This window comes from Hippocampus comes, unplaced genomic scaffold (genome assembly GCF_001891065.2).
Source record: "Hippocampus comes isolate QL1 unplaced genomic scaffold, H_comes_QL1_v1.1 scaffold335, whole genome shotgun sequence".
NCBI classification, from domain to species: Eukaryota; Metazoa; Chordata; class Actinopteri; order Syngnathiformes; family Syngnathidae; genus Hippocampus; species Hippocampus comes.
In genome coordinates, this window is record NW_017805823.1 from 1140935 (window position 1) to 1152219 (window position 11285).

At 41.0% G+C, this 11285-nt stretch overlaps 2 protein-coding genes across 4 annotated transcripts; one reads left to right on the forward strand and one right to left on the reverse strand.

Annotated features, from left to right (window-relative positions):
* Positions 1–1293: 1293 nt before the first annotated feature.
* On the reverse strand, positions 1294–8521 carry plekha8 (pleckstrin homology domain containing, family A (phosphoinositide binding specific) member 8). Of its 2 annotated transcripts, none has more exons than XM_019886313.1 (13): positions 8318–8521; positions 7831–7947; positions 7448–7603; positions 7237–7361; positions 6334–6492; positions 6224–6264; positions 6037–6149; positions 5390–5684; positions 4762–4847; positions 2967–3025; positions 2659–2860; positions 2533–2594; positions 1294–2457 (listed from the first exon to the last, which is right to left on the reverse strand). In XM_019886313.1, exons 1-13 carry the CDS (start codon positions 8376–8378, stop codon positions 2260–2262), a joined length of 1674 nt encoding a protein of 557 aa, XP_019741872.1. In that variant the 5' UTR covers positions 8379–8521; the 3' UTR covers positions 1294–2259. The 2 variants fall into 2 exon arrangements, with proteins under 2 accessions (XP_019741872.1, XP_019741873.1); XM_019886314.1 differs by having other exon boundaries at positions 5390–5675; positions 8318–8518.
* Positions 8522–8678: 157 nt separating this feature from the next.
* fkbp14 (FKBP prolyl isomerase 14) lies at positions 8679–10426 on the forward strand. 2 transcript variants are annotated; one of them, XM_019886321.1, is made up of 4 exons: positions 8679–9030; positions 9223–9374; positions 9437–9602; positions 9975–10017. In XM_019886321.1, the coding sequence occupies exons 1-4, from the start codon at positions 8834–8836 to the stop codon at positions 10000–10002; spliced, it is 543 nt and encodes a 180-aa protein (XP_019741880.1). In that variant the 5' UTR covers positions 8679–8833; the 3' UTR covers positions 10003–10017. The 2 variants fall into 2 exon arrangements, with proteins under 2 accessions (XP_019741880.1, XP_019741879.1); XM_019886320.1 differs by lacking the exon at positions 9975–10017 and adding an exon at positions 10060–10426 and having other exon boundaries at positions 8685–9030; positions 9437–9564.
* Positions 10427–11285: the final 859 nt, after the last annotated feature.

Sequence of the window (11285 nt, forward strand, 5' to 3'; positions counted from 1 at the left end):
TTGATACCGCTCATCCTGTTCACATTGACTTGACCAAAGACAGAGTACACCCTTGATTGGTAGCTAGTCAATCACAGCTCACATTTTGGGACACACAACCGGTAACGCTCACATTTAGTACACAACGATGGACAATTCTTCAATGAATTTAACATGTATGCTTTTGACATGTGGGAGGAGAAAACCCATGCCACATGCGAAGGTCAGAACTTAGAAAGTAGATTTGAACCCCAAAACTCAGAGCTGTTAGCATTAAAAAAAAAAAAAAAAAAAAGGATAACAAAAATGACACTTTAAATTTGGACAAAAATTGTGCATATGTGCAAAATACGTGTTCTTAATATATTTGTGAAAATACTGTTTTCAATGCTTGTATAAAAGATTCACTTTTTCTAACCCAAAAAAACAGTTTCAGGCAAGCAACAAAAAAACCCCAAACTGTAATCCCCCCCCCCCCCCCGTGCAAAAAGTGCGTAAAAATTAACATACTGTACAAGGATGGGACAAGAAGCCAACATTAAGTGCAAGAGCTCATTTTGTTCGCAAAAATAAAGGGATTCCAAATCGTTTTGAAGTACTATGTTTGTCCTGCATATAATTAATTCACCAAAAATTATTCGGCCTGCTGCTGTTGTGCAACATAATACACAGTGTAACTAAGACGTGTCTGCCATCTAGTGGTGATTGGCGATATTACAATTTAAAACTAGAGTCAACCCCTGCATATTTGGAGCTTGTCACCCGTAGATTTGCATATTTTTAAAAAATATTTTAGATTTTTTTTTCCCGTTTTTATGGAACTCACCCTTATCCACTCCTTTTTCATGGAGTCAGCGAGACTGGAGCCAACAATGAAAGCTCCCTGCTGGATGCTCTTCGAGGGCAAACCTCTCATTTGAAGCACGTCCATCAACTTCAGTTTTGACACCGTCAGCAACCTCTTGGCAAACTGCTGTGTTGAACTCGACAAGAAACAGACCTCGCTTCTCCCCATCGAGGCATAATAGTTGCATCTTAAAGCGACCATCGCTTGAGTGTCAGTCACGAGATGCTGATTCAGGTCTGCGATGGGCTGCTGGCCAGTGTCGCAATGAATGCGACCGTGTAACTGCATTACTACAGTGCGACACTGTCAGCCTTGTCTCAATCAGACGTCAAGATTCACTTTCAGGACAGGAGATCCAGCAGACGAGATACATGCGGTCTGGAAGAACTTTTTAATGCTATTTCAAACTCTTTAATGGACTCAGGGGCAACATTGTGTTGATGTTGACAAAAGGGTTGAACAAAGAGTGGACAAAAGGACAACTCAAATATGTTTATTAAGTACTTATCAAATATCTCCATAGACATAGAAAAAAAATTATATATGTACTGCATAACGAAACAGTTACGTGATTAACATGAGCACATATCCGCAACCATATTTCAATGGACTTCTTGTGCAAGTTTATTGTATGCTTTAAAAAAAAACAAAAAAAAAAAACAATTGTAACAAGGTCTAAAAAAGAAAACTGTTTCACTGACTCGTAAGTAATAAATTAGCACAGCGATAGAACCATGATGACATCGTACATCGATGGATGAGATCATCGCATTTTTCCACTGCATAAAAGAGGATTGAGTCAGTACATTGAAGGCAGTTTTCCATGGATCTATCCGTCCCTCTTTAGATCCGAATGAGATGAAACTAATGACACGTTAATAACTTAAGACAAAATAAATAAACCGAGAAAACGCATTGGCTTGTTGAGATGTCAGTATGTTCGTAGCCATGTTCTACATGAATATTTATTTAGTTCTCCAGTGTTGTCGTGCTAAAGCCATCCTCGTTGGTCCCTCTTAGTCAAGAAAGAAAATAAATGCATTTCAAATCAAATTTGTAAGCCTTTCGTCACTAAACAGACGTAGTGCAACGTTAGCAAGTTAGAATAATAAAAATGTCCACTAGGCAAATCACCTAGTAAGCTTGTATTAAAAACACTGACATTGATTTTGTGTCCATGTACTATACATTCGGACATTTGATTTCAAACTCAGAAATCAAACTTGTAGTCTTCATATGTACTTTTAAATGTACATACAATTGACGCTAAAAACTACACTTCATTCTGCGAAAAGCTCTTCAGTGCAGACTTGGTTCTGTCTTGTAACTTCCACGAGGGTCTTGAAACGCGCTCATGCTCCGTTTAGTGCATGGAAAAGGCGTGGCTCCTTTCTGTGACTTCGCCCACTTCCTTCAGGGGGCATGCTGGGGTTTTAGACCACCTCGTCAGATTCCAGGTTGTACTCCTCATAGAGGGCGTCCAGGATGGTCATCAGCCTATCAATGGCGGGCAGGTAGACGCCGAGGTCTCTGTGCATGCCGCTGGTGAAGCCGCTCTTCAGCTCGTCGCCTTCGATCGTCACCAAGGCAGCCGTGAAGCTCTGATAGGACGGAGCGGCTCGCAACGCCAACTAGAAGGGACGGGAGGGGTGTGTGTGTGAGGAATGTCACGCCAAAGCACTTCACAGTCTTCATTTGGGTCCTACCGCAAAGACTCCCCGGACGACCCATCCGTGATACTGACGAAGAGTCTTGCCGTAAGCGTGATCTGAAGAAGAGGACAATTACAACGAGCAACTGCTAGCAACTTGACTCGTTGAGTTTCCACTGACTGAGTGCTCCGTGGATGTCTTGCTCCCCCGCGTTGACCTGCGACAGGAACTCCTTGAGGAACTTGAGGCCCCGCCTGAGCCACAGCAGAGCCTCAGTGGCCGAGTTGCGCACCTGAGCAACCTGCGCATGCACCTCGTGCAGCACAATGGACTGCAGCGTGGGGAAGCTGGCCGGGTCCGACATCAGTTTCTGATTGATCTTCTACAAGCAGGAAATGAAAACTTGGAATCGCTTTGATGTATTTCTTGATGGTTAAAAAAAAAAAAAAAAAAAAAATTCAAGTGCTGCTAATCACACATCCACTCACCTTGATGTTGCCCACAAAGTCCATTTTCACTGGAGCAAAGACGGTGGGGCCAAGTTTGTCTGAGAGGACACAAACAAAATCATTGTTCTTTGTTTAGCAATGTAAGTAAATAAATAAATAACATTGAAAATAAAACACTATAAAATTTGCAAGAAACCACCTTTGAAATGGTACAAACAAGTTTTGTTCTGCTTTTTTTTTTTTTTAAAGATCAAAAAATAATGTAAGGGTTTTAAATAATACTTGTAATAATGCAAGGACTGTAATAATAGAATTCTATACATATATACACGTACATACATACATACACGTACACACATATAAATACATATGACTATTTCAACAATGGGCTGTTGTTTTTTTTTTTTCCAAGAATTATATCATTGAGGGAACTAAATTGTAATTTTAATGGAATGAGGACAATAAAATAAAAATGAAGTCGTCATAATACTGTCCTAAAACGTGTGCAAAGAAACTGAAATTCTTCCAAAATGTGAACCTTTTACAGGTAATGGTGGAACTATTGTTCATTGTTTCATACCACAAAACGTCTGTGTGATAGTATGTTAGGCGTTCATAATTTGCACATTTTTCCCCAACTTTAACATGAATTCCCGATTATTTACTTGAAATGAAAGATATTTTTGGTCAATCTTAAGTTGCGAAGGCTTGCACGAGCATGAAGATTGTTGGTGTCAACGATGACGACGACGGCGGCGGTGATGATGATGATGATGAAATTCCCAACATGGGTGTGAATGAAGATGAGATAAGAACGAACTTCCTTTTCGTGAGTTTGCCGTACCGAAATTGAAGAATCAAGAGTTTGTTTTTCCTTGCAATGGCCAGTCATTACATCCAGGTGGTGCAGGCCGATAAATTACAATATTCTTTGCTCATTTATATTAGTCGATCAAATCAAAAGGTGAAACTCATTATATGGACTCATGAACCTTTCCAGAATCTCGATATTAAAAATCTGAATTTCTTGTTTTCTTGGATGCGAGTTACAGCATGATAATCACAATTATCTTTATAAAAAAAAATAATAAAAAATCGAATTGTGAAATCTATCACTCTGTATGTATTGACCTGAAATAACATACCAAGTGAACGACCAAAGTTTCCCCAAATAGTTCAATTCATCGAGAAGAACCGACGTGTACAAATGAGCTTCATGACGGAACACTCGCGAGTGTGCAAAGGTTCGTGCATGTGAGAGAAGAAAAAAAAAAATGCAACCAATGTGAGCAAAATCAAGCCCCTATGTGAGAGACGAAAAAAAATGCAACCAATGTGAGCAAAATCAAGCCCATTCTAATGAGAACCGATGTAATAAAATGTAGTTTCTTTAAAGAAAAAAATGACATCATGAACCTCGATGATGGATGTAGCGACCTGGGTGGATCTTTAGAAAACTGCATCGATACTTTATTAACTCATTCACTCCCAAAGATGTTTTTAAACGTCTTTTCAGACTTGGTCCAGAATTGGCTGGTACCGAATGAGGTAATTGATTCATCCCATGAGGGTAATTCAAGCATGCTTCTCTCAAAACTGAGCACGATCATCTTAAGGTTGACTTTTTGATGCATCATTTGATTTCAAGGTGACACAATAAGCATTACAAAAAAAAAAAATAAGGCACCAGAGACACCACAGATGTGAAGGCCAGGCAGAAAGCATTTAGGGCACGTGAAGGACAGAATGAGCAGCAATGGCATGAAAAGAAAAGAAACCACTTGTCAGTGGCCTTCTTTCAAGAGAGGACATGAGGAGGACACGACTGGCCTACCTAATACAGGCACTATTGCATAGCATGAGTCCAAAAACTCTTGCGTGGGGATGCCATTGTCGTCATCCAGCTTTAAATCACTAAATCTAGAAAACAAAAGGGGAGGGAAGCAGATCCAGACAGGAACAATATTAAACACGTCGTCGACTTTATTTTGAGACAAAGGAGACACAAAAACGATACAGAGAAGGAAACAAAAGCCGTCGAGAAACACTTGATCAGCGGCGTACGTGCGAGCTGAGAGATGACAGTGCAGCTTTCGTCGGACGACATCCAAGCACAGGCGGCTCACACAACTTTTGCTCCGTGTCATTTCTATTAGAGTTTTCCGTCGCATACTGTATACACGCTTTGTTTGTTCACTCACAGTCAGCAAAAGACGAAGATAGATTTATAGTAAGAGAATAAACATGACATCACACTAATTTAAAACACTTGAAATGTAACGTGACGAAATCCCTTATTATTTATTTGTGCTGTTATCATGTCAGTGAAAAAAATAGAAGAAATCCATCACATTGACATCGGGTCGTACCTGTGACTCATTGTGCTGCTTATTTCTTTGTGCTGTTATCATGTCAGTGAAAACAAAATAGAAGAAATCCATCACATTGACATCGGGTCGTACCTGTGACTCATTGTGCTGAAAAAAGTCTCCACTGGCTCTTCTGGCTCAGTGGAATCCTTGAAAATCTCGTCTTCGCAGTCAGCTTGGCTTCCGTCAGGAAGTGCTTCCTGCCGAGGCTCCGCGCCGCCGCGCTCTGCGCTTCGGTCCCTTCTGCGAGTCTCCTTTTGCTCCTCGTCTTCAACGGCTGCTGCGGAGCCTTTCGCTTCGGAGGTGTTCTGAGATGCGGGGGGAAGAGGATCGGCATGCTGCCCCTGGATCGCGTTGTCGCCGTTGGCTGTGTGCAGGTCTGCGCGGCCTACGGGAAACGTGTTAGGCTTGGGAATAAAGTGGCGATACAGACGGACACATAAATACCTCGGCTTTACACAATCGGGATTTTGGAGCCGATGATCGAGTTTAAAAATGAATAAATAAATAACTAAATACATAAATTGGGGGTTGGGAACAAAAAAAAAAAGCAAACCCAGGTCATAATTGTTGTCATAATAAGTCAAAAGGAAATGAGTCCGCGTCTCCTCAAAAAGGCAAAACATCTGTGATCATCCCTTTGTTTGTTACATCAACAACAAACCAAACTTCTGATCTGTGAGGTCATCACTCTAAATATTATGCCAACACAAAGTGAATCCTGGAAGAATTGGACTTACTTGACGGGGAAGGTTGACGTTCTGGTCCGACGGGTTCATCTGGTGCTTCTGTGCCAGAATCAAGGCTACGGGTATCATGTGACAACACCTCTGTTTCTGACAAATCTCTCCACCTGGGATTTATTTAAATAAAGTAAACATTGTATTCTTTTCATATTGACATTACGTGACACTTAACCGTACTTACTTTTCTCCGAAGCGCTGATTTAAGTGATTGACAGGTTTAATCTGGAAGAGGTATGAAGGCGTCACACGTTTGCTCTGCTTTGATCGTATCAGGCGGCAAAACAAACGCACCTTCTGCGGTTTGATGGCGGCGATGGGAGGCGACGCCGGCGGGCTCTGCTTGGACGCATCTGGCGCAAAAGTACGATTGGCTATCTGCATGCACTCCTCCAGGGTCTTCAGGAAAGTGGTGCAGGTCGACTTCACCATCTCGCCCGTTTCTATGCCGGTCTGAAAAGAGAACACGAGACCATACGTGATGTCAGGGGTGGGGGAGACTTGGGACTTGCTTGGCTAAAACATACGAAAGACTCAACTTGACTTTGACTTGAACTACAGTGGATACAAAAAGTCTACACACCTCTATTCAAATGCCTTTTTTTTTTTTGGTGACAAAAAAATTGACTAAGACAAATATTTTCAAAACAGTTTTCCACCATCATGTTACCGATAACTTGTACAATTCAATTCAAAAAAGAAAACTTTGTGAAAAGGGAAGAACAAAATAAACAATTGACATAACGTGGTTGCAAAAGTGAGCACACCTTCTCATAATTGGGAATGTGTTCAGTTTTCATGACATTTTGTGCAGTCACCTCTTACACCCCAAGCAATGGTTTGCAGAGAACTTTCAAGGCCCAAGAGGGATTTGTTTACTCAAAGGGAACAGTACAAAGAAGGGTATGAAAGAATTACCAAGACATTAAAAATACCGTGAGACCACTGAAGATACTCACGACGTAAAACATTTCTACGTAAGGATTTTCTAAAAAGTTTTGGCTCTTCTTGATATGTTTTTGGCGATGAAGTAGGATGCCAAGACGGAAGCCATATATTAGATAAAGATCAGGAAGTGCCACACCGGTTCAAACATTAACTAACCTTACCTCTGTTATGTGTTATATTGGATAGACAATATGGAGACTGGTTGGGGGCTGATACGGCTAGTTTGTATTTCAAAAATGTATCCCTTACTTCTGCTGCGTCACCAAGCTCGTTGTCATCATCCTTGATTTTGTTCACTTGTTGAAGGAGGAGGTCGCAGTATAACCTGAGCTCTGACATCTTGGTCTTTAATGCTTCTGTGTTCTCTTGGAGTTCTGGAAAGAGTTATGAAACACAATCATGCTTTGTTGCAGCATTTTTCCCCTCAAGTTAACTGCTCATTTTATGATGACACATTTACCCTTCTCTCTTTTGGTTCGGTTGTCTGTCAGGCAAGCTTTTGCTGTTCCCAGAGCAACCAGCCATTTTTGCCTCTCTGCTGCATTGATGGCTCTCAGGTAGAAGTACTGCTCTCCGGGTATGGTCAAATCAAGCCGTGTGGAGTCAGATGAATGAACTAACAACCAAGATATAGTAATCGTCAACATGCCAGCACAATGAAAGGGAGTCATTCCCTCCCACTTATGTGATGTGAAAGATGATCAGATGCGTATGAGTAAATCGTTGTGATTTTAAATTATCTTTTTGCCACATTTTGGTGAGGTTGGTGAGGTCGTGTGACATTTTTTAAAATGTAAACTATGTTCCTTGTCTCAAGAAAGGATTAGAGTGGGATGTACAAACCTTGAATTTCACAAACTGAGATTTTAATGCTCCCCTTGCAGCCTTTCCAAGCATCCTCTTGAGAGTCATAATAGGACAAAGTTCCTCCGTCAAGCACAAACCATCGAGGTTGCCACCCTGGAACAATGTTTAAAAATAAGCACACATTAAGAGTGACTTCATTTTTTTCGTCGGCAAAGGAAATGCAACTACAGTACATCTTGTAGCACAAGTATTTTAAAGTTCGAGGAAAATGACACCTACTCTAATACGCGTTTAAATCTATACAAATGACTCACAATTGGCCTTATAGTAATCATGACACGATGAATTCATGTCAATTTATACAAATCGCTGTTTATAGAGCACAAGCAAGCGTCTGATGCTGTTAGCATGCGTTAGCTTGCCCGCTACCTCTTTATGATACCACAAACTCAACGCTGACGTCGTCATGCTAGCTAACTTCCATCACGACTACAGCTACAACATCAGAGCGAGGATATCCTACCGCTTATGTAATTGGTCCACTTGTATAGCATTCCCTCCATCGTTGAGGTGTTTTGTGTCATTCATTACTTGTTTGTCATGACAGGATTAAGCGCACAGCTGACTGACTGCAACCGCTGCATCTGCCCCCAAGTGAGATTTGCGGAGTTCAGTAAACAAACACATTACACTACATTGCGTCTACGTTGGTCAAAGTACGTAAAGTTTTTCTAGAATACGTTTGTAAGCGGCCACTCTTGCCTTATCGTCACAGGATTTGCGTAGGGTGGATGTGGATTTAAATAAGTGACATAAACTAGAACCAATGAAACGATGAAGTTTAGATACAGGGCGGGACTTTAGCAAATGATCCAATAAGAATTGGAGGAGGGAGAATCGTTGAACACTGACTCTGTTCATGAAGTTTGGTGCCACGTAGTTAACCTAAAAATACTGTTATAGTGTAAAGTTTATGAATATGATTAAAGGAACTGATTTGCAAACTTCGTGAGGAGGCGTTGTAAGTTAATTTAATACAATGATCTTGTTTTCCATTTGCTCGTTATTGTCGTTTGTAATTATGCTAGCCCATGGAGGCAAACTACCCGACCCCGAAGTCAAAATTGAAGTTGTCCATAAACCTCTCATGTGTCACCGAAAGACAAAATATGGCGACATGGTCCTTGTCCATTACGAGGGATACTTGCACAGCAACGGCACCATGTTTCACTCAAGGTAATGTCTCGAATTGATGTCAAATGTCACATCAATTATTCCTGAACTAACTCAGTGATGATGTTTTAAGTTCTGTACTGTACGACTATCAGTCTGATCCAACCATCATCCAACATGAGCTCTTAAAACACTGGAACTCTAATGTGCATTTGTGTGCCTGTATTCCAAAATAACACTGATGGATACTTGCAGCCGCCTTGAAGGTGATAAAAATCCGGTGTGGTTCACTCTCGGGACCCGAGAGGTGCTCCTGGGCTGGGACAAAGGTCTGCAGAAGATGTGCATTGGAGAACGCCGGAAACTGATTGTCCCCCCATCTCTGGCATATGGAAAAGAAGGGAAAGGTACGTTCAAAATAGTCTCCAGAAATGAGAGAAGTACACTGACAAATATTGTTTGTTTGCAGGAAAGATCCCTCCAAGCAGCACTCTGCTTTTTGACATTGAGGTCATCGATATCCGCAATGGGCCGAGGTCGCACGATACCTTCCAGGAGATGGATCTCAATGATGACTGGAAGCTTTCCAAGCAGGAGGTGGTGACTTATTCAACATTATTTTCTGCTGTACTTAAGTCCACTCGCACCAGGCAAGCCATACCATAAACAAGCACGTTTCACTCATAGTGTGAGTGTCTTGTACCGTGTTCAAGCAAGGAACAAATAAGGGATGAGCAACTACTAATACTGGCCTTATCGCAAGATATCGAGCCTAGACGGCATTCTCGGTTTGAAAAAGCCTGCACTCAAGGTAGCTCAGAGTATTGTTAGAATTTATCCAATAAAAATACATTTAGCCTTATATTTCTTTGTGTTTTCCCCAGAAACAATACAAATTTATAAACATTGCTCTGAAGGAAAAAAAAATCTCGCATTTCCACTTTTTCTGTTATTCACGACTATGCAGTATGGCTTGTTTGGATAATAAAATAAAGCAAGCCACAAAGAAAGTCAAGTCACAGTAATGCAAAGTGATTGTACATGTTTGAGTGCGCACTTGCGGCGTATTAAGTGTCGTTGTGGGCATCACAGGTGAAGGTGTATCTGGAGAAGGAGTTTGCAAAACACGGCTACTCGCCAAACGACACGCATAATGAAGCCATGGTGGAGGATATCTTCAAAAACGAGGACGAGGATAAAGACGGTTTCATCTCGGCCAGAGAATTCACTTATCAACACGATGAACTGTGAAGGACACATTTCATCAACACTTACAGGCTGAATATGTACTTTTGCTTTTAACGTACTGTATGTTCTGACCTCCGAACTTGGGTTGTTGACTTGATTTTGTGAATATTCATGTGCTCAGTGAACATGCACTGAAAATGTCACCACAGATGTATTTAAATGGGTAAGTTATTTTTTTCCCGTGAAATAAACAAAATATTTACCTCTGAAACGATTTGTGGGGTTATTTGGAATTTGAATTTGCAGTCAACCTTGGTGATGGATAATCTCTGTCTGGTCACTAGAGGGCACACTTGTACCTGATGAGTTGCCGTCTTGTGTTTTATCCCGTTATTTCCCCAAACGTTTAAAAGCCCGATAAAATCACATCCGGATTGATTCCACAAAGTGTGAACTGTTATTAATTTGTAGTAAAAGTTTAAAGGCATTCACCAACGTAAATTACACTTGACAGTGGACTCCTAAAAACGAGCACAGTAAAACAACCTGGAAAATGAAGGTGCCCGAACATAGGAAACGTTAAGAGTTCATTAATTGTGAAGTCGTGCTGAACAATTTCTGTTAAAATTCCCAATCGTGATCACCTACAATGTTTGCATAGAGTAGCTCCAGTCCGAATGAGGTAACAAGTACAGACAGCAAGACAAATCGAATTCACATAGTGGTGAAACATGTTCCCACAGAAAAAAAAAAAAAAAAACCACTCGTGGGATCAGGGTTGATTTCACCCTGCGGGCCACACCTTGAGGAACAACTGGAAGAGTGAGAACATTGCAGGGCAAAATTTGAGATTGAATCAGAGATAGCGGCGTCTGGATAAAATACATTACATGAAAAGAATATGACTTGAACAAGACAGTTAGCAACTTCAAACCTTGGCTTCCGGCTCTCAATAACTAATTAAATACAGTGAGCTGCCTGTATGAGGTTGCACCTTGAAACCACACAAATTCTTCAAACAACCATTTGATGAATATCATCGTAATCACCAGCTGAATCTTGTACGGAACAGCAAATGATGTCGATGTAGAGAGGAACATTTAAAATGGACTGATAGAGAAGAACAAATG

Bases quoted from the DNA above. Each gene is read 5' to 3' on its own strand.
- fkbp14 (XM_019886320.1), top strand. From the start codon at position 8,834: ATGATCTTGTTTTCCATTTGCTCGTTATTGTCGTTTGTAATTATGCTA. The intron at 9,031-9,222 runs GTAATGTCTCGA...GGATACTTGCAG, and splicing joins GGCACCATGTTTCACTCAAG to CCGCCTTGAAGGTGATAAAA. The intron at 9,375-9,436 runs GTACGTTCAAAA...GTTTGTTTGCAG, and splicing joins ATATGGAAAAGAAGGGAAAG to GAAAGATCCCTCCAAGCAGC.
- plekha8 (XM_019886313.1), bottom strand. From the start codon at position 8,378: ATGACACAAAACACCTCAACGATGGAGGGAATGCTATACAAGTGGACC. The intron at 7,604-7,830 runs GTTTGTACATCC...CTTGGTTGTTAG, and splicing joins CTCAGTTTGTGAAATTCAAG to TTCATTCATCTGACTCCACA. The intron at 7,362-7,447 runs GTAAATGTGTCA...AACTCTTTCCAG, and splicing joins CCGAACCAAAAGAGAGAAGG to AACTCCAAGAGAACACAGAA.